General features: G+C 43.3%; 1 protein-coding gene and 1 long non-coding RNA gene across 6 annotated transcripts in view; one reads left to right on the forward strand and one right to left on the reverse strand.

Moving 5' to 3' along the window:
* The window catches only part of PDE5A (phosphodiesterase 5A), a 148,192-nt gene that overhangs the window by 58,472 nt on the left and 65,686 nt on the right, over nt 1-24,034 (forward strand). For 2 of the 3 annotated variants that reach the window (XM_074588470.1, XM_074588468.1), the window contains exon 2: nt 19,384-19,486. In XM_074588470.1, the coding sequence (XP_074444571.1) occupies nt 19,404-19,486 (83 nt within the window). In that variant the 5' untranslated portion in view covers nt 19,384-19,403. Of the gene's footprint in view, nt 1-14,097; nt 16,625-19,383; nt 19,487-24,034 lie in introns of those variants that run through there. The other variant, XM_074588469.1, reaches the window with a different exon arrangement.
* Nucleotides 1-24,034, reverse strand: part of LOC141743688 (uncharacterized) — a 104,555-nt gene that overhangs the window by 2,111 nt on the left and 78,410 nt on the right. For 2 of the 3 annotated variants that reach the window (XR_012587166.1, XR_012587163.1), the window contains exon 6: nt 6,036-6,166. This is a non-coding gene — a long non-coding RNA (uncharacterized LOC141743688). Of the gene's footprint in view, nt 1-6,035; nt 6,167-10,272; nt 13,071-24,034 lie in introns of those variants that run through there. The other variant, XR_012587165.1, reaches the window with a different exon arrangement.

Here is a 24,034-nt window from a genome sequence, read left to right on the forward strand (position 1 = left end):
CACTCGGGCTACTGTTGCGTAGAAAATATTGATGGTGACAGCAATGAAAGGAAACAGCCTTTTCGAGTCGTAAACTCCTCGGTGATCTGCCTTTGTTTGCTGGACTCAAAACACAGTATGAATGTTCTAAATTAAGAATCAAAGCACTCCATATTTCGGAGTACGAGTGTAAATTAAAAGTAGGCATTTATAAAATGCTTCAAGCCCTTGACCAACAGCCGGACATCACAGCCCATTCCACAGTCAGTTTTGGACTGGTCCATGAACATTTTATATACAGTTGGGCATATATCTGAGAAACACCCCTGCATAGCAGCACTTCTTTTTTAAAAAACACTTTCATATTAAAACAAAGGTGTAAGTAAGCTGGGGCAAACCAAAACACCAAATGCAAACACCTGTAAATTTTCAGAACTTTGAGATCTTAACGAAACTTGCGTCCTGGATCCCAGCATCCTCACACCGATTATGAGTTTACTGAATGGCTGGAGACTTCAGAGTGGATGAAATCCAGTCACCAAATGCTCAAAGGTTCTAAAACCCAAATACTTATCTGAATTTGAAATATGTCCTGAGTTTCTCTTTGTACCGGAGAGATAATTTATGTTGTATTTGGTACGCATCCATTAAATTATGCAAACTTTTTAAATGTGCAGCCTTACAGTAAGTACATCAAGAGCATTCAGATGGAAAGAATATTTCGTGATATTTTCATTCTGTATGTTGAAGAAGAAACAAAGCAATACAAAACATGCCATTTTGAATGTGTGCTTTCAAAGGTTACTCTGTTAACTGCATGTCAAGCCAAATTTTTCAGAATTGTATTCTTGAGAAATAAAGCTCTTGAGGAGACACATAGCCTGTAATGACACTACAGTCGCAGTGTTCAGTTTAAAAAAAATCCTGAAAAATAAGTCAGAAGAGATTGGAATGCTTTGCAGAAGATTTTCCTTATCCCTGAAAAGAGGAAAGTTAAAGTATGGATCTTAAATATGTAGCATTCATTAGCGTTATGTCTGTAATACTGCCTTGCGTGACCACATGGCCCATCATAAGCCAGTTAGGGAAGAAGGCTCTCAAGTGTAAGTGCAAAGCTGAATAGTGAGGTTCCTTATTGAAATGGAAGGCTGTATCCAATGGATTTCCCGCTGGGGTCTGCCCTGGGTTCAGCGCTATTCAATATTCTCACTACTGACCCAAACGGCAGATCACAGCACGGGCTCATTGGATTTAGAGACAGACGAAGCCTGGTCCGTTGTAAGTCCTTTGGAGGACAAGTCTACGTTGTGATAAGCTGGAGATATGCATGGAAAACTTCAGAGATTTTTTAACTTGTACAAGTGCAAGCACCACACTGGGGAATAATAACCTGCTCAGGAATAATAACCCCTCAGGAATAATAACCCCTCAGGAACAATAACAGGGAAAGCAGAGGAGGAAGAAATTCAGATAGAAAAGGGTATAGAAATTAGAGTTGCCTACAGACAGGACGTGAGTTAAGAACGACGCTGGTGCTACCACAGAAACGTCGCTCTGGAATGCAGCTGGCGGGCAAGTTTGCGGAGTAACCCCTTTGCTCTCCTCAGCGCTGATAAGGCTTTAACCGGATTATTGCGCCTAGGTCGGGGACCACACTTCGACAAATTTATGAACCGGTCAGAGACATTCCCGAAGATAGCAATAAAAATGATAAACGGTCTATAAAATATGAATTACGATTAAATATGGGAAAAGTGGGATTTTTAGTCTAAAAGACCGAGGGAAGGCTTGATAACAGGCTTTTAGACACGTAGAAGGCTACTATATGTGTCCACAGAAGTAACAGGCTAAAATTCAAGCAAGAAGATTCAGATTACATCTTCAGAAACATTTTATAATGAAAGGGCCGTGAAGAACAGAAGAGTTTGACTGAGGTTTTGTGTATCCCTGACGAAGATTTCAAGGCAGGCTGACAAGTGCCCGTCAGGAAGGAGCCAAAGGTTGTTGCTTTTGCCTTGGATTAGGTGACTTCATCTTCCTTCTGGACCTATGATCCTATAGTTTCTGCTTGCTCTTTATCTTGCTTAATTCAAAGCACTAAAGGTCATGACGTACACCAGACTGCGAAACACATTTTATTGCAATGAGCCACGTACGTGTTTCTGGTTCCTTACCTCCTACTTTCACTTTCAACTGAAGACAAAAGGCAAATTATTATTGCTCTCATTCGAACCGTTTTTTTCACCGAAACGCCAGCTTCTCTGTGACAATCTAGAAACTTCAAGGCTCAAACCTGCGAGACGTGAACATTGTGGTCCTTATTCAGACAAACAATGAAGGGCAAGAAGAGCCAAACACGTACTTGCTGCTTGAGGAAGGGTGTCCATGTCTGGCAGCTTATTCGGAAGGCTCGTTATCATCTAGGATTGAGCCGTAAATGTTGTTCAGGAGACTGAGCTGCACATATTTCACTCAGGCAGACAGAAAACAGAAAATTAAATCTTGAACACTGTCATAAGTATCTCCAGAACATCATTTGTTGTTTAATTTACAGCTTCAAGCAATTGGTACAGCTCAAACCGAAAGGACAGAAATCGTGCAAGTGACCACAGGAACTAAGACATTTTCTTGTATCGCCAACAATGGCATTAATCCTTCTATGGAGATGACTAGAAAAGTTGGAGCGTAGGGAAAAATGTATTCATTTTTTCAAAACCAGCCCAAGTGTTCTCTGAAATTCCCACCCACAGCTCGTTTGGAGGTATTGCAGGGAGTAGCTGCCAGGCAGAAACTGTAATTATAAGTCAAACCATGCCAAGCCGACACGGGCATTGTTCAAGAAGTCACGCCGAATGACAATCCAAGCACACAATGTGGAAAGAGGGTTTGCCAACAATTGTAATTTGTGAAAAATTATCTCAGCATTTTGTTTCACTTTGATATTAACATTGTTTTTAAAAAACGTCCGCCAGTTACATAGGGGCTGGCTGCAGGCCAGGAGTGAAACAGTGATGAAGAGGGCCATTAATGAAAAATGCCAAGCCCTGAGTTTCGCGTCATTAATATTTATGACATAGTGTGAAGAGTCTTATTTAAATGCCACTTTGTGTGTGGGTTGGGGTGGAGGAAGAGACGGGTGGTAGGGGAGGAGAATTAAGGTATTTATGCTAAAGCGTCAAGGCATCTTGATGGGGAACAAAGCCCTTTACAGACACAGGGTAGCAATAATTAGTCTAATGTTTGGATAGTTACACTTTATGTGACCTCTGAGTTTAATGGCATAAAATTGTAAATTCTGTCAAGCTGCCAAGTGGAATGCATTTGGATGGGTATTTGGAAACCAAATATAATTTTTAACCATCATCTATTATTTTGGGCAAATTGCCTAAAGTGGACTGAACCTCAGATGCTTATTTCATGCCGGCCTGCTCCTCCTGAAATGATGTTGTAATTTCAGGCAGACAATACGTTTTGTTTAACGTGATGCTATAACTCCTACCGCTGCCTGCTGAAGTCCCACAGATTTCCTCCCTTTGCCGACAGCGGGCGAGAGACTGTGTGCTGGCAGCGAGTTCTGCCCTGGACCCTTCCAGGCCACGGGAGGTGATCAGGCATTGCCACATCCAGGACTTCCATAACCAGTGGCGTTCGGACACTTATTTCCTGTAGTATTTAGGTCCCTCCGTAATGAATCGCTATTCCCTACTGTTAGTGTGACCTGTCCTGGAGTGACAACGCTCTGCATTTCGTCCCATGGACGCAGCGAGTCACTTTCCTGCTTTTACATGATTCACATCAGATTTGCATGAACTGTGTAGCCAGTCCTCATCTCTCTGTTTTTAATTGCAAATTGTCTCCTTTTCTTGACATAAATAGTCTGTTCTATGTCATAACTTAATTCCTGCAAACCGCTGTGTTTTTTCAACTTATGTTGTTATGTCAAGAAACAAACGAAGTGCGCTCTACACATCCTATTTTTCATGCAAATCTCTGGCGTGCATATTGCTTACATAAAAATACAGCATTGTTTAAAAAAGAGAAAAATTTAGAGGGAGCTGGTATAAGATATCCACTTTTTTAAAAGCAGCAATTCCTTGGAGGTTAACTTCTTCAAAGGACAGTGTTTCACAGGCTACACAGAAAAATCTGCTTTTCCAAATGCAGAGAACCACCAAGTGAAATCAAATTTACACTTTTCTACGAAGGAATCCTCATATTTGTAGCACTAAAGTATAAAATGAAATAATATTCCTGATTCTAGAAGTCACTTTTTAACATGCATTATTTGCATTAATCAACAAATTAATATCATTTTCAGTTGCATCAGCGACTTACTGAGTTTTCCTAGATGTCTCTGATATTCTTTATTGTTCTCTTTAGTCCTGACTAACCTAAAGAGGTTACTAGAACCCCTCATATGATAATTTAGGGGCTTTGCTACTTCGTTTCATTCAACAGATCATAAATAAATTTAAGATTCACTTTATTGTAGGTTACCTCCAAAACATTTTATATGCTTTGGCCCAAACCAGTATTTACCTCATCAGATTGTCTATCCTGCTAATTTAAAAAAAAAAACAACAACCCAAACCCAAAACCAAACCAAACCAACCGAATTATTCCGTAACTCTGGCATTTGTCTTTGTGCTTTAATACAATACAAACAAACCGGCACCTTCAGGAGCATTCACTAAAACTGTGTGCTTCCCTTTGGAGCGCCCAACTCGGATTAAAACGATCAACACCCAGACTGCCAAAGCCACCAACGTTCTAACTGTTGTCACATGGCTGTGTAGATCTCCACCATTCCTGAAAATACGGAACCATCCCCCTCAAGCCAAGATCACAAAATCTGGGAACAGTAACTTGAACAGACTCTTCTCACGACGTGATCCTGATTTTCAGTGCTTGTGTGAAATGAATGCAGACTGCCAGAGCCCCGCTTTGCAAGGTGCATTTCTTTGTGCATGACGGACAAGGAGTAGATTTCTGCGCACACTCGATGGTTGTATTTCCTTTTCAACAACTCCTACGGTGGCTCTTGAAATCTGACTTCGACTTTTATACGTTTGCCAGCCTCATCTCAGGGTCCACATTAATAAATTCAAAAAATGCTCATTGCCATTTCAAAAGAAACCTCCTTTGAAGGAGAAAAAACTCTCTGATAATTCTAGGACGGGCGTGTTCAAGACACACGTAGGATGCAGGCTGCTTCGAGGGCTCGCCCGATGCTTTTATACTGCGGCAGTGTTAAGTTCAAGGGGAGGTTGCCCAGCATCTGGAACTGCTTAGTTTTTACTGAGCATTTTCTACTGAGCACTAAGATTATCTTATCCCTCGTTATTACCTCTACGCAATGTGTGTATGTATGTGTGTGTGTTTCAACAAGGTTATCGTTCACATAATCGCATCAACCAAGTGACCATTTTAGACACAGTTCCTTGGCATTTGATCCATTTCCTGAAAAGAAGGGAAGGTCTTTGATTTCAGGCCTAAAGAGGGTCGCTGGAGAGCGACCCCAAAGAGGCTGAACACTGAGTTCAATGGAATTGATGATCGGGACGTCTCAAAAGCAAGCGTGTAGGTGAAGAGTTCGGCTAATAAGGTCCCTGACTCCTAAGTGCTCTGCACCTCCTGGGAGGCACCGAGACCCTCCAGCTGCCCTGGCAGACAATGGGAGCTGAGGCTGCTCCGTATTTTGCATAACCCAGCTATAAATGCATTACACTTAACTGCATAATCTCAAGGATAAGAGAACATCTGTCATCCCATAACAGCAAACACCATCTGGTTTTGTGTCACTATATTCCTACTTACTTGAACAAACGAAGCTCAAGTGACACTGGGCATTGCTTCAAAGGAAAAATAAAACGTACTTACACTTGTTACTTTGCCCTTTTGCACGTTTTGAAGAGCTGTAATGAAAGGCTTTGCCTACAAAGGCCTTCATTAGAATAATTTGCTATTTGTGCTTTCTCTGCTGGCGTCTCAGAATTATATCATTTTTCTCTAACCAGCTCATGGAAGACATCCAAACTAGTTATGAAATAACTCACCTCCCATTACTCCTGACCTTAGCTGGTAGCCTGTTTCTTTGTTAAAGATAATATCAAGAGTTCTTGATCTTTTCAGCTTCTGCCCCAAAGAAGAATGGCTTGGTCCAGCCTTCTGCTTCTCTTTGCCGGTACTGAAACAAAGGAACAGCAAAAGTAGCAGAGTGTCAGGCCAAAAATCTTTTCTGTAAGACTAAACTAGACCTCTGGAATGTCGCCAAAAGAAACTTACAGTTGAGATGGTCTGAACACTTTGTACTGTTCAAAATTCATAATGACTTCTTATTAATATTTTTAATGTCTGAAGGAAAATGAAATTATACTTTACTGCGCCATGGAGTCAATTTTTAAAGATGTTCGAATTATCCTCTCCTGGCTTTTGGCTACGGCCGTTCCTTCTGTCACTTGATGAAACAGATAGCAGAGCACGTGCCCTGGTCTAAAGTAGGAAATGGCTCTTTAAGAAGCTTTGCAAAATCCATCATTTAACTCGTTGCTACAACGTACAATAAGGGCAGTTAATCCTAGCAATTGATGCTGTGCTTGCCAAACTTAGCCCTCAAGGGACTGATGTGCCGAGGGCCCCCAGAAGAGCGCTCGACTTGAAAGTCAAACACAGGGGCTAGCGGTAGACAAGGCTGCTCAAGTAGGCCAAACGAGCCAAATCTAAACACAGCTCTGAGAACAAAGAGGAAATCAGTGGAGAACTAGAACAGCTTCTATAAATCTAGAGAGGCAAAAATATGTTTACTTGGAACCTTGGAATTCAAAGCCAATTTGTATCTAGTGCTTGGTTGAACTTTTCAGTCAACATTTTACAATGTTTGTCATTTTCTACACAGTTTGTACATTTTATTATGATTTATGATCACAATCGTCAAAAACAATCTCTCTGTTTCCCTAAACATGTACAGAGGCAAGCTCTGTAGGTAGGTTTTACTGCCTACTTGGCCGATTACATCCATGCGTACATACCTTCAAAGAATAAAGCATTTTATTTGGAACGCCTGCAAGTTCACAGGTGGAGCTGCAGTTTTAAAACGACCAGCATTTCTAAAGCCCCCCCAAGTCTTCCTCCACACAGCTGAATTCCACACTTGCATCTCCATTCTCACCATCAAACGGAAAAGTGACCTCTCAAGGTAATGTTTAATATTAGTTATTATAGGTCTTACGGCAGCACTTCAGAACCTGAATTTCGTGTTCCCACTCTATTTAGAAGAGTGAAATATCTGTAATACAAAGCTGTCCTGTAAATTTAGACTCTTAGCTCCTACCAGACTAGAGCTAGGAGGAGAAATAAGCTCCGAGAGAGGGGAGGTTTAGACTGGATATTAGGAAAAAATTTTACACTGAAAGGGTTATCAAGCATTGGAACAAGCTGCCGCTGCCCGGGGAAGTGGCTGAGGCACCGTCCCGGGAGGTATTTAAAAGACGGGTAGACGTAGTGCTTAGAGATACGGTTTAGTGATGGTTTTTGTCATGAGTTACGTTCATGGTTGGACTAGATGATCTGAAAGGTCCCTTCCGACCTAGGTGATTCTGTGATTCTATGAAATGTTAGAAACCAACTCCGTTGACTTCCCATCCAGTGCATTACACAACGGACTCTTAAATTACCATGAAACCCATAGCAGCCTTTGAAGCGAGACTCGTGTACTTGTGTGTCATTCTCCAAAACTCTCTTCTAGGAGACTAAGAGAAAGCTTTCCATCTCCTTGCATGCTGAAAATAAGAATTTGTGAAAATGCCCCACGAGCACATCTGGAATAGCCTCCAGTATTCTGCTGCCATGAGAGCTGGCCTTCAAACACAGGCACTGCAGTGTTTGTCCGGTTTTATCTGCACCGCCCGCTGAAATACAGCTCAGGCATAATTGAGCTAGTTCTGACCACGCTCCCTCTGCTGCTGCAAACAGGTTCCTTATTAGCGCTGACATTAGTGCAAGCTTATTTATCTCACTCTCCCTCAGCTACATTACTTCTCAGAATGCCTTCTCAGCATTAAATTAAATTGTAAATTATATTGTAAATTAAATTGTTCTTTTTTTTCTGGCTGTCTTTGGTTTCAGAGAGGCCTCACTCCTCAAACAAACAGTACCAAAAGGCCTTCGAGAAGAAGACGTAGGGAGAAGCCACTTGTCTTCTTTTCGCTGCAAATCAACCGGATGAAAAGGCTTCTGTCATAATCACACTTCTAGATTAGCATTTCCTTACATTTGTTGACATAATTCACAGGTAGTTAAGTCCTTAAGACACATATTTCAAAATAATCCAGGTTAGTTCAAGTTTTACTAAGAGTAGTTTGAGTTGCCTTTTTTTTTCCTCTGAATTAATGGCGTTTAGCACAAATTTCCTACATAGTTGTGGCACCAAACTTTAGGGATCGGTAACCTCTGCTGGAGGAAGGACAAGTCTTGATAAGAAACTTTAACTAATCTGCACTGGGGGGCATTAACCTTACGAGTCCGAGTAGCTGGAGCCTGAACAGGACCCAGCTCAGCAGCCTCCCAAAATGACTGTCTGCCAGAAACGCGTCCTGCATCGGGGACGTGAAACGAGTCAGGAAAGTGTCCTTCTCTACAACACTACATATAATAAGGCCTGTTCCCCTAAATAATTTCAGATCATTAACCATTTCATCAGTATCGAACGCTTCAGTTCAACCCCCCGCTTTCTGCTGTGAATTATCTACCCCGTTTTAAGGGGAAGTCACAGCAATGTAAAGTTATTGCTCAGGCCAGTGAAAGCCTTGTGACAAGCAAAGGTGTAACGCATCTTCTTTTCCACCAGGAATATGACCTGCCATACTGTAGAAAGCCCTTAGGACGCTGAAGGAAGGAGCGCTAAGGTACTCTGATCCATTTTGGTCCCCAGTGAGGTATTAGCGGAGTTTATCATCTCCCCTTTTAAAGAACAGAAACCTAGTTGACAGTAAGGCAGTCACAATTTGTCCCAAGAGACTATCATTTGGCAGATGTCTGACCGCTGTAGCCATTTCCCAGCAATTCCCTCTCGTCTTAATCCCATATGAAGAGTATTAGATACTGGCAATCGTTTTATTGGCTAAAGCTGGCGTAGCCAAAGCTACACGCTGCTCTACCTTGCCAAGCAACGGGCCTGTGAGCACCCACCAGCCCTCGCCACTGCTGCGCAGCCCCTGCTGCGTAATCGGATGCTGAATCTGCGCCACGCGGAGCTTGTAAGCGAGCGTAACGAAAATTTTCCCTGAAAACTTTTTCTGATTAAGCTCCTGGAAAGAATGATAGGTTTTTTTTTTTCCTTTTAACAGAAGGCAAGTTCCAAAGCGACGATTTTATTCTTGCAGCGGTAAAAGGAATTTGAAGTTTCCCTAATAACCAAGTACTTTATGGTAGAGTGCAAAAGCTTCTGAGATATATATGTTTTTCCAGTCTGGTTGGATAAAAGACTTAAGGAGCCTTTCAGGGATAACATGCAAGAGTATCCATTTGCTCCGGTGATGAAATAAAAGCCTCTCTTCTCCTGCTGTTTATAACTGACCCCAACAAAACCCATTTCTCTCTTTCTCTGATCTCTCTCGTACTCTTTTACACTGGTCAACTCAGAGCGCCACCTGTTGTCACCGACAGTACGGGGAATTTCCAAAGGAGACAGAAGTCTTGCCTGTACAAGCCGTAGGTGGATGGCAGACTTGTAATCGTCCTGGCTGGAAATGTGAAAGCAGGCAGGGCAACGCGTCTTCCGTCAGCAACAGGAATAAAGCCTTGTCTGACAGTTTGCTGATTCCTGGCTGATCTCGTAGAAAAGACAAATTGGCAGCTTCCTCCACTTCCAGTCACTAACGTACTTTCCAATAGCAAATCACTTGATTCGTGGAAAAATAGTGATTCAAAAGCAGAGATCAATGTAGTGTAGAAGGCAAGCGAAAGGTAAGCTATGTCACAGTAGATCCCATGGATTTCTAGTGTGCCTTCTGGCCACATTCAGTGAGGTGACAATGGCAGGCTGGTGTTTCAAGCCTACGTTCCGTCCACTGCTCCATATGTGATTCGGAATATTTGTTGTGAATTGAGCACACCTTCCTCCCCTCCGCAGTAATCCTTTGACACGATACAGCACCTCTTATTTCTCTTATGTAAACATTTTTCTAAGTGTTAATGAAGGAAAGCTTGCTGTGCCTTTGTAAATTAAAATAATTTTATACCTGGTTGGCAGCTGAAGTAACCCGAGGCAAAGATAATTAAATAATGTAAATTATTGCTCATGTTCAGTTATGAACTATTTTGGTCGGTGACTATTTTTTATTTATTTATGCCCAGAAATAAATTAATAGTTAGTTATAATAAATCATCGGTTACAACAAAAATAGTCCTCGATGATGACAGTGGTAGAAACGGAGTTAAGGAATTCTGACACTGCTATATTGAGCCACTAAAAATTAGCCAATTAGACAAAAATGGCAGAAAATCAGAAGAAAGCGTAACTAAACCCCTACTTGTATATGGGAAGAAATGGCGCTGCTGGAAGCCCTGCTGATGAAACTGAGAACTTGAGCCGCTAAGGTACTCAGTGTCTCCCTCTGGTTCATAGCTCCAGCTTTCCACTCATCTTTCCGCAGGTCTTTTATTGCTGGTCTCTGCACCGCAGCCATAGATTAATTTGTGAGGTGGAAACTCTTCATTTCCACAGAGAAGCCAATTCAAACAGGAGAGTGTGCCGAGCGAGACTGGTGTGCTCCCGGCCCGCGCTAAGCCCCCCCTGTCGCACGCCTCCGGCCCTGGGCATGGCCTCCCACCATCCCCACAGCACAACTGTGGGGACAGAGCTGGTGGCCACGTCCCATCGCAGCCTGCCTGTGCCCGCCGCGCTCTCCCTCCGCGCCACGCGTGCACGGCAGAGCGCGCTCTGGCTCTGAGAGCAGCACCGGCAGCTGGGGACAGTCAGGCCACCCAGCTCTCCCGCGCTTAGGGCAGGGCTGGCTGCGTATGCGTGCCTCTATCAAAAAGTAACAGCCACCAAATATCAAAGACTGCTTTTCCTCTCCAAACTGACTGCCTGTTGTTTTTTCTCAAAACATGAGTCCATCTGCGTCTTCCCAAGCTATGGACGTGCGGAGACATCTGCGTCATTTTGAAAAAAGCATGTGTGTTTGCTTTGAACGGGAAGTTGGAATTGCCAAGAAATAATTGTCAGGACCCTTTGTTGTTTTCCTTTTTCTACCTGCTATTTCTGAGCAAAAATGACTCGAATCTCCTCTCCTTACCAATGTAAATCTGAATTAAACTCACAGAGTTACGGAAAATAAGGTCCTTAAAGCACCAGAACAAATATTCTTGAATCCAGAGGATAGCTGTTTACTTCGTTTGATCATACAGATAACCTATATCTACGCTGAGCTCTTACCGAACATCACTGGACTTCCTCTGTGGCAGCAAAGTCCCCAGGGCTGGTCTGGATCGTCCACTGTCTTGGTCACTCAGAGAACTTCAGACTGATGGGCAGGACTAAGCATCCCCGTGGGGACAGAGACAAGACCATTTCTGTAAACTACTGCGGTACGCAAGCAGTACAAATGCCATTTTAGAAAAAGCTGCAGGTGGTAGTGTAAGGCAAAACTGTAACAGCTTTTAAAGCAAAATCCCCAAGGTGAAACAAACACATTCCCATCATCCAGATTTGGCGCTTCCTTACAGTTCTGATAGAAACACCACTTCAGGTGCAAATCTCCCAAAGAGGACAAAATATCATTTTGAATAAGCTTCTGCTTTTCACTACGTTGGCATAAATCTAGATAAACCCTAGGGAAATGAGTCACTCCCAACAGACAGCGTAGGGTAAAGAGAAGAATTTGACCCGATGCGTAAAGTCTGACCGTGCTTCTTAAATCTATTCAATTTTGCAGTAGTGATGAGAATATGACGGTGAAGTGGACAGCAAAGACGAATCCGGGTAGCACTACAGCCATTTCTCATCCTAAGCCTGCGATTTTCTACTGCATTTGGTGAGGTTAATGATGGGCGTGAATCTATGTATCCTGTCGTTACCACAGAAATATGAAAAAACGAGCCACTCCTTGCCATAAAATACCCGTCTTTCCTAATTCCTCCTTTTTTCATCATCACAATTAATTCAGTTTATTTCAAGGCAGCAAATACGTAAAAGCAAAACATTTTGTTTCAACTCTGCAAAAGATGTGGGACTTCCCCGAGGGAAACCGAGCCACACAATGACAACATTGTTCGTTAAAAATACGAAATCCGCCATGCCATGCGGTTTATGACTTATCCTTTCTGTGGCCGGAGGGCCGTTATTTTGATAATTGGGATGATAAGCGCTGGAAAGAAATCAAAATCTTTTATCCAAATCTTCCGATGTATTCTTAAGATACAATAGTTCTTCATTATTCTTCCTTTTTCTTTGGAGATTGCATTTGGAAGCTGCAGCTCATCCTTAGCTAGTAAAAGTTTACTTACACACAAGGGAACTGTAGCATGAAGTATTCAAAATGAATGAGATGAGACTAAAAAGTAAACAAAATTTAAATATTTTTGCTTCTCAAGACCAAATTATCTTTTCAATCACATATTTTAAATCTGATTTACATTTCCCAAAGTAAGAACTTCTGGCACGACCCCTGAAAATACAGACTTAGGGGAATAGAGTACAATTTCATAAATATTGGTGTTTATCTTCAGACGCTTCCGGATTAGTAAGTGAAATCACAGGTTTATCCATCAAATGCAAATCCAGAAAACCTTAGCTAGTAGTGGCGTTATGCAGCGATTTGGAATTGATCTAAGACAGCTATCGGGTTGAAAGAAATCGTCTTCCTATAGGAGTATCCTTAGTGTTCATAAAACCTCTGTCTTAAAATCGTATTACCGAAATACTCAAAAGTTAGGGGAAGCGACAGATTTCCTCAGAGGGAGACCTATCTCTGGACACTCCTGGCTTTCTTCTCCCAGACGTGATTTCCCCGGGGGAGTGGTAGGAACTCTCTTTGAAGGCCACAGTTTTTGCTTCAGAATGGCTCAGACTGTTCTGAGCTGCAGGTATTCTGAAAAACAAAATTCAGTTTCCATACAAGGTTAAAAATATTCACCGAGCCCTCTCCCACATCAGACTGCAGGAGCTGAACGCTGCTATGCTATCAATACAGTCAGTATATTTTTCAGGAACAAAATATAAACATTGAGTTAGAACACTTAATATAAGTTTGCTAAGTACTTTTGCTTCCTTTCTTGGTCATGGTTATGAGAAAGTGTTTGTTTAAATGCGGAGGAAAATGAATAGATTCCCCAGACTTCCCTCCTTGGCCAGCAAATACACCGTACGTTGAATAACACACGGTGAAAAGGGAAAAATTAGATTCTCTTGTTAAAACAATTCTTGTCGGTTATTAGTTTGCTTTTTTCTTTTCCTATAAATGTACACTTAGGGCCACGTCAGTTTCCACTGACTTCTATAGGGACTGGTTTAGTCCTTAGGGATAATGGGAAAGGTCTTGGTCTAAATCCCGCGCTCACGTGTACTGGCGTTCATCCCAAGCGACTTCCCGACCACTCCGACAGCACCGCTGAGGAGGACGGGGGAGACGGCAGTACTCTCTGGAACTGCCCTGAGGGTGAAAGCTCTCGACGAGGAGGTTTAGTCAACCACAGCACGCGCGAGGCCTTGAGAAGAAGAGAAGGATACTCCAGCCCCACGCCTCTGCCAGGCTGCTGCGCAGCAATGAAGCGGAGAGTCAGAGGCTGCAGAGCTGCCAGACACAGCGAAGGAGTTAAACCACAACCTGTAGGAGAACGCGCACTTAAGTAAATGGCGTCTGTGTGCTGCCTCCAGCTTTCTTCTTTCTATGAAAACTTCCAGTGAGTAGGAACTAAGCCCACCACCCATCTGGAGGCTGTTTGGCAGCGTGCGAGAAGTGAGGGTTTTTATTCCAGTCACTTTCCAGTCGACCGTGTTAACATAAGAAAGTCATTACGACTTTCACTATTGGCAAAGCTGCAGCGACCTGAGGGAGCCAAGGGATGTGAACAGGCAGAGACTCATCTAGGACGAGGAAATCTAAGTGACTTTTCAGGCACATTAAAAGGCTCTTTGAAGGGCGAGCCCTGCACGGTGCTCTGTGGATAAGGACCTCGGCCCCAGCAGTGACAGACCAGTGCCTTTCACAAGGACGTCAAAGTTCTTACATACAAATAAAGCAGAAAAGGCTTCTTTCCTTAATTTCTGGGATATGTAACTTTCAAGAAGGAATTTTAATGCAATGTGCATCTGTCATTTCCTACCAGATCCGCGGAGATGGACTTTATAGAGTCTGATAAAGACGGGTCTATGCGTTAACTTCACGTCCCTTTTCAGTGAATTTATGCCTCATCTCTGCCGTGTCGAACATCTGTGAACGATCCTGCCAAGACTCTGGAAGCTGGCGAGGAGCTACCAAGCGCAAGTGAAAAGCATCTGTGCTGCCGCTAGCACAGCTGTATGAGCGATGCGGCTCGTCGCCTGCGGAGCACGCCCTGTGCCAGCTGTTCGACAGGACGAGCTGGAGGGGAGATGGACGAGCGGCTCTCTGAGAGAGGGCCGGGGCACACTTCAAAAGCATTTTTTCCTTTCGCTCCCTTGCTTTTACGCGCCGCGCGTATCGCTTCAGTTATTTCACTGCTTTACTCTGATAAACATTAATAAAACAGCGAGTTCTCCTCCCAGTGCTGATTTTTTTAATACTTTCTTTAGGCAGCGAGCTTACAGCCTGCTGCTTCGCCGGGGTCAGACAGCTCAGATTACACGGCCACCTTCCTGCCGCAGCACCCCGGGATTTACGCAGAAAGTTCCTACTCTACTTAGTGAAAAATCAACAAGGCCTGCAGCACAACCAGCTCCCTTGTAATGTCCTGTACTGCAGGGAACATTGCTGTTGATTACACAAATGTTTCCACCTTTAATGGCTGTCTTTAAATTGTTCCGTTTCATTGTGTTGGGCGTAGCTCAACTCTGCCGAGGAATAAAGTATCGTCATATTTTTTCTCATTTTTTGGAATAAACCCAGGTTAACCTGAACTCAAATTGCCCGTTTCGTTAACAAGGAGGAAAGTAATGCTAAGAAAAGCTTTTCTCATCCTTTTGAAGGCCTTTTCTTTTGCGTTTACAGCTCTTTTTATTAGAGCTTCGTGAACATCTGTGTGGACAAAGTTGGGTTGGCATGAACAGTACGCAGAGAGAATTTCAGGCCCGTAACAGAGATTTGCGATCTCCCAATTACATTCTTGATTAAATAAAACACATTTTGACAGGCTCAGAGGTGCCTTTTAAAGGTCAAGACATCCAGCCAGAGAACAGAAGCGACACTATGTACCGAACACAAAGGCCCGGTCTGTGTCCCAAGGACCTTGGCTGAGCAGCCCCCATCTGTGAGCAGCACGCGGCGAGGTCAGGCGAGCGATAAACCAGCGCCACCAGTGTGCGTGGGCACACAATAATGGCTCTACTGCTATTAACTTGTCTTTCTAAATGCTACGAAAGACGAGTTTTCTGAGGGAGACTCGAACAGGAGACGATGTTGTGCTTTTGCACTACAGCATGAGGTATTTCCAAGCACCGGTGATGAGAAGAGTGCAAATGAGAAGGAATACGGTGAAACGCGGCGAGAACACCAGAGACACCAGAGAAGAACTTTACTCTTGACCCGGAAGCTGGAAGGGTATTTACAGGGTCATGGGCAATGTGGAGAGGGACATTTCTCTGATTCCTTCCAAAAAAGAAAGTAAAAATAGGAGGGCAGATGAAAGTTAGGCTATCTTCACGCTGTTTTTTGAAGTAGTGGGTAAGAAATGTTTACGTTCAACCTTAGCAGAGGGAAAGAAGCGAGAGAGCAGGTAGATTCCAGCCTGAAGCGGGTGCGCTGTTTGTTCTGGCAGCATCAGAATCACTCCAGCTGCACTTTTTCTATTTGGATTTTGCGACTGACAGATTTTTAATTGAATTATACTAACACTGCAGGCAGCGAAGAGCCCGCACAGGAGAGCCCTCACTGTCTGACACCTGTCTGGGATGGTGCAGAGCTCCAGTGGAAGCTCCAGCGCCGGGAGGCTGTGAAGCGCTCTGCCACATGGGCACGTCCTCTCCAGGGATGTTCGGTGACACCCGGGCTCTCAATGAGGGCGTTAACGCTCTGTCTCTTTTCAATGGGGCTCATTTTTTTGAGATGTTCACGCCATTTTGCTGTCTTTATCTTCCCACCAGATTTGCCTGATGCTCGTTAGCGGATTTGAAGGATCCTGGAGTTAAAGGAACTGCCAGATACTCAAAGACACAGATAAACACACAAACTGAAAGACACTCTTTTTTTTTTTTTTAATTAACTTGTACTAAGAGCTTCGGAAATTATTGTATATTACGGTCCATGAGCATAGCTCTTCAGAAACCGCAAGACTGCTGGAGAAAAACGAAAAGAAAAAAGAAAGAAGCTCTATTTTCGAACGAGGGGGGTTGTTTCAATCTGAAGCTTTCCTACTGAGACGTAAAGTGATCAAACTGTCCTAATGCTTTGAGCCGCTCCGGATGAAAAACAGGCTGAACCTTCGGGAACCAGCGCAGCGAGTAAAAACTGTAAGCGACTGAAAACAATAGTACTATGCATGTTTCAGCTCAGTGCTCAGCCGGGTTGTATCTGTGTTAAAATCTACGTTCTACAAGCTTTTATGGCTGGAAAGCACTTGGGAGGACTCGCAGCATTCACTTTCAACTTTACCGACTAGTTTAAGAACGACTTATATTTCTTGATTTTCTTTCCTTATTAGTAACTCTAAGCACTATAGAATTCCCGTTCCTCTTGTTTATATATGGATATATTTATATCCTTTTTGTTATACATTTTTCCATTCTAAACAATTCATACTTTAGGAAGCAATAGAATTACAAGATTACAGCAACGGCAAAATTTGTTTTCCCTAGTAGTAATATTACGCTCCGTGCATCATTTAAACTGAATATCAGTCCATGTAAAGTTAACATCTTTCAACCTCACTAAAAATTCAAAACCATCAAGAAGACTGATTTGGGGTTTTTTCCCCACTTTTGCTATTTTTCCTACCATCCAACTCTGTATTCTCTTATCTCCCCAGACTACCTGTGAGTAGCAAAACAAGGTCGTATTTTTATTTGCACACAGAGAGAGACCAAGACATTAAGAGTCCGCCATTAAGTAACTAAAGGGAATAGCTGTGATTTAGCTCCTACAAACTAACAAAACGATTTTGCCTAAGACAGAAATGCTGGAAGGATAAATGAATCCATGTCTGAAAGGCACTTCAACAGCAGATTGAGAGGAGACGTAAATTTATCAAAAGAACTGTTCGGGTCAATTATCAATAGTATGTTGGATTTCCTTTACGCTGAAAGAACATACGGTGGCAAATGTTTCCTGATTTATCCTGGGTTTTCAGGACCTTAAAGTAAGAGCAGCGGCAGAGATGTTGTTCAGGGGGGCCTGCAGTAGCCGTTCTCCTGTAAACACAGAATCCAATCCTGTCAGTACCAACTTAATAAGCGGTGCGATTTCCCCACAAAAGCCATAAAGTCAGCTGTCAAAGATAAAATAGATTTTGGCAGTTACAATCGAAACGTGTACACTGCAAATTCAGATTACATAGTATAAAAGTACTGAAGTCCGGTACTGCACGTACTTTTCTGCATATGCTTTTCTCTGTTAACGTTACTGTACTGGCAGCATTCACCACGCGCGCTAGCTAGCACCAAACTCTTATAAAGCACAGGAAATCCCGCTTCTAGATCACTAACAAAGGAAAACAAAATGACGGATAAAGGCCACGTACCGCCCCCCCCAACACAAATCCTGCCTTTCAGTCTGTTTCGCACCTCTCCCGTCCAGCCTCGTAGGGAAAGGAGGAAAACGGCGAGGGATAGGTGTGTGTTGGGTGCAGGATGAACTGAGAAGCCGGGCTGCGGCTCAGCTCTCCTCGCAGGCTGGCCCACGCTGCGTCGCCTTTCATGTCCTCGAGGCTGCTCAGAGTGTTACTGGAGCCGCTAGAACACCACACGAACTTCTGTTCCCACATAACCGTTTAAATTGGGAAATAGATAAAATTAAAATTAATTCAATAAGCTCAAATAAAAATTAAATGTTTTTTTCCTTTGGATTTCTAAAAAGAGACCAGCCTTCGCAGCCGGAAAGCAGGAATGTCAGGCGCAGCCCGCAGCTCACAAGCAGCTGGAAGGAGTTTTAGGGTCATCAAAAGTCTCCTTAATATTGTTGTTCTGAACTGGAAACATTTAGCAAAATTATGTGCTTATTTCCATATCCCTGTCCCCGTGTACCTAGCTCTTTCTGGCGGCTTTGTTCCCACACAGTTTGATTCTCCCTTGGTCTAAAGTCTACACTAAAGGCCTTAAAAGCGGGGTGCCGCAACAGCTACATGCGGGTACTTGCCTCCCTTATTGGATATGAGACTTTTTGCTTTTGAAGGATGAAAGCCATAGTTCACATTCTCATATTACACCAAAATAAAATTATGCCTACATTTTTAAAGTGAAAAATCCCAGGTAGCTGGTCGCCGATGCGTGGCTGCCACAGCTGCCACCGATGCGTGGCTGTGGCTTCCGGGAGTCCTTCCGTACGGCACTGCTGGCATTTTAAATCCCAAGGTATCTAACCGACGGCCTAAAGGCTTGAACAGAGCCACTCGTGCATACCGGTGTCCCATTCGGGCACTAAATCCCTGTTATACTCCAGAACTCCCTCAGAGTACGCCTAGGAGCTTGGCCCCGCTCAGGGATGAGCCAGCTACCTGCTTTCAAGGCCTGAGTAGCCGAGTTTCTCCTTCTCCAGGAGCCCACGGGCCAGCAGATCAGGCAGTCACCGGTGAGGCGCGTCCTGCTTTCAGACGCTCACATTATCCGTTGGGGAGCAAAGGTACCAAATCAGGTCTGCCACAGCTGAGAATCTGGCGGTGTTGCTTGCAGCCTGCAACACGCCATGGACATAACTTTCTGTTTCTCCTAGGATGCGGTATAAGCTGCCAGAAGCAGCCGTGTAACCCCCAGGGCTACAGAAAGCACAGGTAGATCAAAAGTCAGCTCCCCAGTGGTTCAGAAGACTAGACACGATACTAAAAGCGAGTGATTCATCGGATGTAATTTTAGCTACGACGGAAACTTTTTCTATGGCCTAAGTCAGATCACGTATTCTTTCCACTTGGTTATAGCCATCTGCAGTACAGGGCCAGCGACGACTATTGCTGTCCTCGCTGATCCAATGAGGGGCCGCTGAGTAATAGAAAAGCTTTTAAGAGACGCAAATGGGTTTTGGGCTCCAACAAAAATTGTTTTACTTTGTATTGGTTTTACAGCAGCTTGTGAAGTACCAACTATGCTAAATGCTGCAGAAACGTGCGGCCATGGACAACCCCTGCCTCAGGAACCGAACGGTGTGCAACCTGCCGGCGACGAAAGGTAAGTAGCAATTTCAGAAACAGAACACCAAGCGTGAAAAGATAGGTAGCCATGACAGTTTGGACCCAGTAGCTCTTGGATCACGCACTCTTTTCTTGAGAAATACAGTTTCACTTGTTCAGGAAGGCAGGCTGGCGCTGACCCCAAGCTATTGGGTGGGAGAGTCTAAAGAGCCACTTCACTGATTTGCCCTAATAATTTTCGTCTTTTATTTACCAGACAGAAACTAGCTACCTAGTATCAAAAGGTTTTCAAGGCTGCAGGTCCTCAGGTCAGCCAAAGCTTTGACAAAAGTAAAGAGATGAGGCAGGGTGAAGAGGCGCTGTGGGGAACACCTCTGCACCAGACTGCCGCTGATCTGGGATCAGCGATGGCACGCTGGCAACACAGTCACTCCAGCTGCCTCGGCTGAACAAATGCCTGCACCGCAGGTGTCTTGAGGGACAGGCATGAAAACTGAAGGAGAAAATGGAAGGATCCCGAGTGTGCCATACCCCTCCAAAAAAATCAAATGGGATCCAGAAATAGACACAGACTCGTGTGTAACACCCTCTTTCCAATCTGACTGTGCTCATACATTTTGTTCTTGAGTATAATTAAAAGGCCACACAGGCCCAATCTATTCCTTTAGCAGTGCTGCAGTCAGCCTGAGTTACAAACTCATCTCTTACACGCTTTCCTGCTTTTTCAAAACAGTGACGATTCTGTGGTTACACCTTTACAGAAATCACAGAATCACAGAATAATAGAATGACAGGGGTTGGAAGGGACCTCTGGAGATCATCTACTCCAACCCCCCTGCCAGAGCAGGGGGGTTATAATTTTAGTTTAAGTTATAATATCAGTGTTACATATACACAAGTAATCTCTCTATTCTAATTTTTGGGTTGTCTTTCACAATTGCAGGTTAATGCTTTACTTAATTACCAGAATATGCCTGTGCACTCCTAAAACGCCCTGAAAACAATTTTTATGCTCGCTGCATAATACGTCAGTGATATATTCTGTGTTTACTTGTAGGCTCTGTATTGGCCTGGGTACAGACCTCCATTCCCCCCCTCCTTCTATAAATTAGAAAAATATGTGAATATTTGATGACATACCCACTCAAGCTAGAGATACATTTGTGGTACTGCTTCCACTGCGAAGAAGCCCTGGCTCCAGCTGCGGTCTTTCGAAAGCATAGTGATGGTTTTCATTCACAACTATTTTTCTGGTATCAGCGATGCATACGGAATACCAACGATGCTCGCTCTCATGAGTAAATCAGATCAGAGTGTTACTAAAGTATGTTTCCTCCTAATGGGTCAAAACCAGTTAATTTATTCAGTTGAGTGCAAGCTGGGTGAAAGGAACACCTGTTATTTCAAAAATGTCTTCCACACAGATCAATAGGAAATGTTCCACAGTTTAATTACTTTGGGGTCTGGACAAGATCAAGTCTTCTATTACTCTAAGTAAATAATGTCAGTGAGAGCGTATAATTTTAGATTCATAAAATGCTTTCAAACTTTGGCACTAGCCAAATGTATTACTTTTACCTATTTGTAGCAGGAGTGCATTGTGATACGAATTTCCTGGGCACCTCAGACAGTGTCCAGCAGATGCTTCACAGAGTTCCCAGGGCAATGACTAACCAGCAGCTTTACTCATTATGGCAAGATAGAAAACAACGACATTAACTGCATATACACTTTTGTGAATGTCATAGCCTGGGTTATGAAGATTTCCTAGCGATAGTAACAATACCTGAAAGATTAGTCAGCTCCGTGCCACTAAAATATTCCTCATGTCATCTACCGAAGCAGAAATTCATGTGTTCACTACTACGATTCCAAAATATGAGGAAGTAAAACAATACCCGTTTAACAGGTATCAACCCGAAACTTCAGTAAGATGAAGTTAAAAAGAACCAAACTAAGAAAAACAGGTCCTGAAATCCCACGTGAGTTCCTGAACGCAGAGGAGAAGCAAGCATTGTTCCATTATTTAATAAGGAAATTGCAGATCATTTTGCCTGACATCAATGTCAGGAAAACTGATGGAAAGGCTGGTACAGGAAGCAATCAGCGTACAATTAAAGGATGATAGTACAATTAACGCCAGTCAACATAGAAAATGAGTTTTGTCAGGAAAAAAAAGCAACCCTTCCTATTTTCCCATGAGATTGTGAATTAGTTTGATAAAGGAGACTTCCGTAAAATTTCGGTAGGGCTTTGGCTCACGACTTCACAGCATTCTTGATAAAAACCCCAGCAATGTATAATATCAGGGTGGTCCATATTAAATGGACCAAATCCATACTGAGTGATCTGAACAAAAATATAAAATTATTGCTGCAAAAAGTTCCCATTTACAAAAAGTTATAGACTGATAAATAATGTGAAGGGCAGGCCATTAATATAGACCAACTAAGATCACTTAGTAAGGTCTGGACTATATTTTAACACAGAGAAGACAAAGTTGTTCATTAAAAGAACAGATAAAACCGGTCTCGTGTCCAAGATGGAAAAAGATTTTGTGAAAAGCAGTGACTCTGGAAAGAAAGAAACGGTAATGGCAGACCCAAGCAGAGAGGCATTCTCAGAGCAACATGTAGGCAAAAGTTATTCTTATGGTACGAGACGGGGGACAGCGGGTAGGAGTTGTTGGTGTTATCACACCTCTCTGCTTTCAGAGAGCTCATTACTGGGAAAATGTGCTGAAAAAAACATCTCCAGAAAAGCAAGGGCTTTACTGATGATATTTGTGATGACAGGGAGCCTTTGGAAACTCCGATTGTTAGGCTAACGTGTGAGAAGCTTAACAGAGAATTACGGTCTACAACTATAGAAATGGGAGAATAGATGACTTTCTAATCTATTGGAAAAAATCATAATAGCTCCATACATGCTACTGAAGAGAGAGAAATGTAAAGGAAAACCAGTGGAAATGTTCAGCAGCAAGGAAAACTAACTCACTAACTAACTAACTAACTAACTAACATACCTGGGGACATGTTGGATTTGAATCCCTGTATAAAACCAATAATCTTTCTAAAACCTTGCATTAATGCTGAATTGCTGGGTGAGGTTCCGTGGCCTTTTACTAGGAAAACATGAGGAGACCATCGTCAGAGTCCTGCATTTCAAGCTGCTGTGGATTTCCTTCTTGCTTTCCCCCGTGAGAGTGTTCCCCCACGTTCCGTGCTATGTTACGCAAATGCTCAGAGCAGAAAAGATTGAGCTGTATGTGCTGCTGCCCACTCTGCCAATGCTGGTCAGAGGCTCAACAGGTTTTGATACGTACCCTGCTGTCTTCCGTAGATACACAATTTATCTGCTGCAAAGCCTTGAGTGAAGCAGCATTACGTTTCAGAAACGGGAAAGAAAGAGAATAGCAGAAATCTGCGTGGTGGTGGGAAAGATGCCTTTAGCTACGGGGCACGGGGGAAACTCTTTATAACTGTCAATTGAGAATGTAGAGAGAGACTGAAGCTGTGAATTGAATTAAATTCTGGACCCACTGACATGGGTGAAAGCTACTGCACTACTCCAGTGGAGTCGGAGTTCTCCTCCTCACGCATACACAAGTAGCCCCTAGAGTCCTAAACAGCGCGGTCCAAATTGCAAAGAGATGTACTTGAAAAACACCCGACTAATCTTTGATTTATACACTCCATCACTCAGTCTCCTCCTCCCAACAACCACGATTAGGAAAAAAAGCCTCCTATAATTTGACTTCATCATTATCTGTAAGTCTAAGTACAAAACCAATACTTCGACTCAAAATCACAATTACTAGTAAAAGTACTAATAAGAGCAACTGCTAATTGAAAACAAGTAACCAGCCAGTAGGCGCTAAGAAGTTCTTTAAAAATAAGCTATGTATCATGTAAATGAAAAAAGCGTTTGTTACGCACTTGAGAAGGGCCTGGAGTGAAATCTGGCCTACAGAAGTTGCCGACTTACCTCCTTCCTCCTGTTTAAACTCTGCCAAACTCTACGTATCCATTAAAAGAAAGAACAGGTTGATCACAGCTTCAATTTTCAACGTGTCAGAAGCCCAGAAAAGTCTGCTCAATGCAACTGGAAATGGACACCCACGTAGTACGTGGGTGCACAGTGGGCGCACTGCAATCAAATGGGACTGTAGACCATTTGAACCGGTCAATGCACTGCATTTGTTGGTATTCCCCATGATACGCCCGTGGCGTCACCTCCCTTCTCCAGATCAGGGCTGTGTCTGCATGTTCACTGGAGTTGTGCTTCTGGCACGCAGGTGCCAGAAGATCTAGCTAGCTAAACCAGTAATGATGCTGAGAAGTCCACCTACAGTTTCACCTACCTGCGTCACACCCCATCGCCGCCCAGACCCGTGCCCTTCAGCAAATTTGCCCTAAGCTTGGCGAGGCCGAGTACGCTTTGGAGGACAGGCATAGAATTCAAAATAATCTTGATAAATTGGAGAAATGGACTGCAAGCACAGGATGAAATTAAAAAGATTCGTATATACAAATACAGAAGTGAGCAGGTGCCCAGGCAACGCCTGACTACACAGCCAGTCTTT

This window comes from Larus michahellis, chromosome 5 (assembly GCF_964199755.1).
Source record: "Larus michahellis chromosome 5, bLarMic1.1, whole genome shotgun sequence".
Lineage (NCBI taxonomy): Eukaryota > Metazoa > Chordata > Aves > Charadriiformes > Laridae > Larus > Larus michahellis.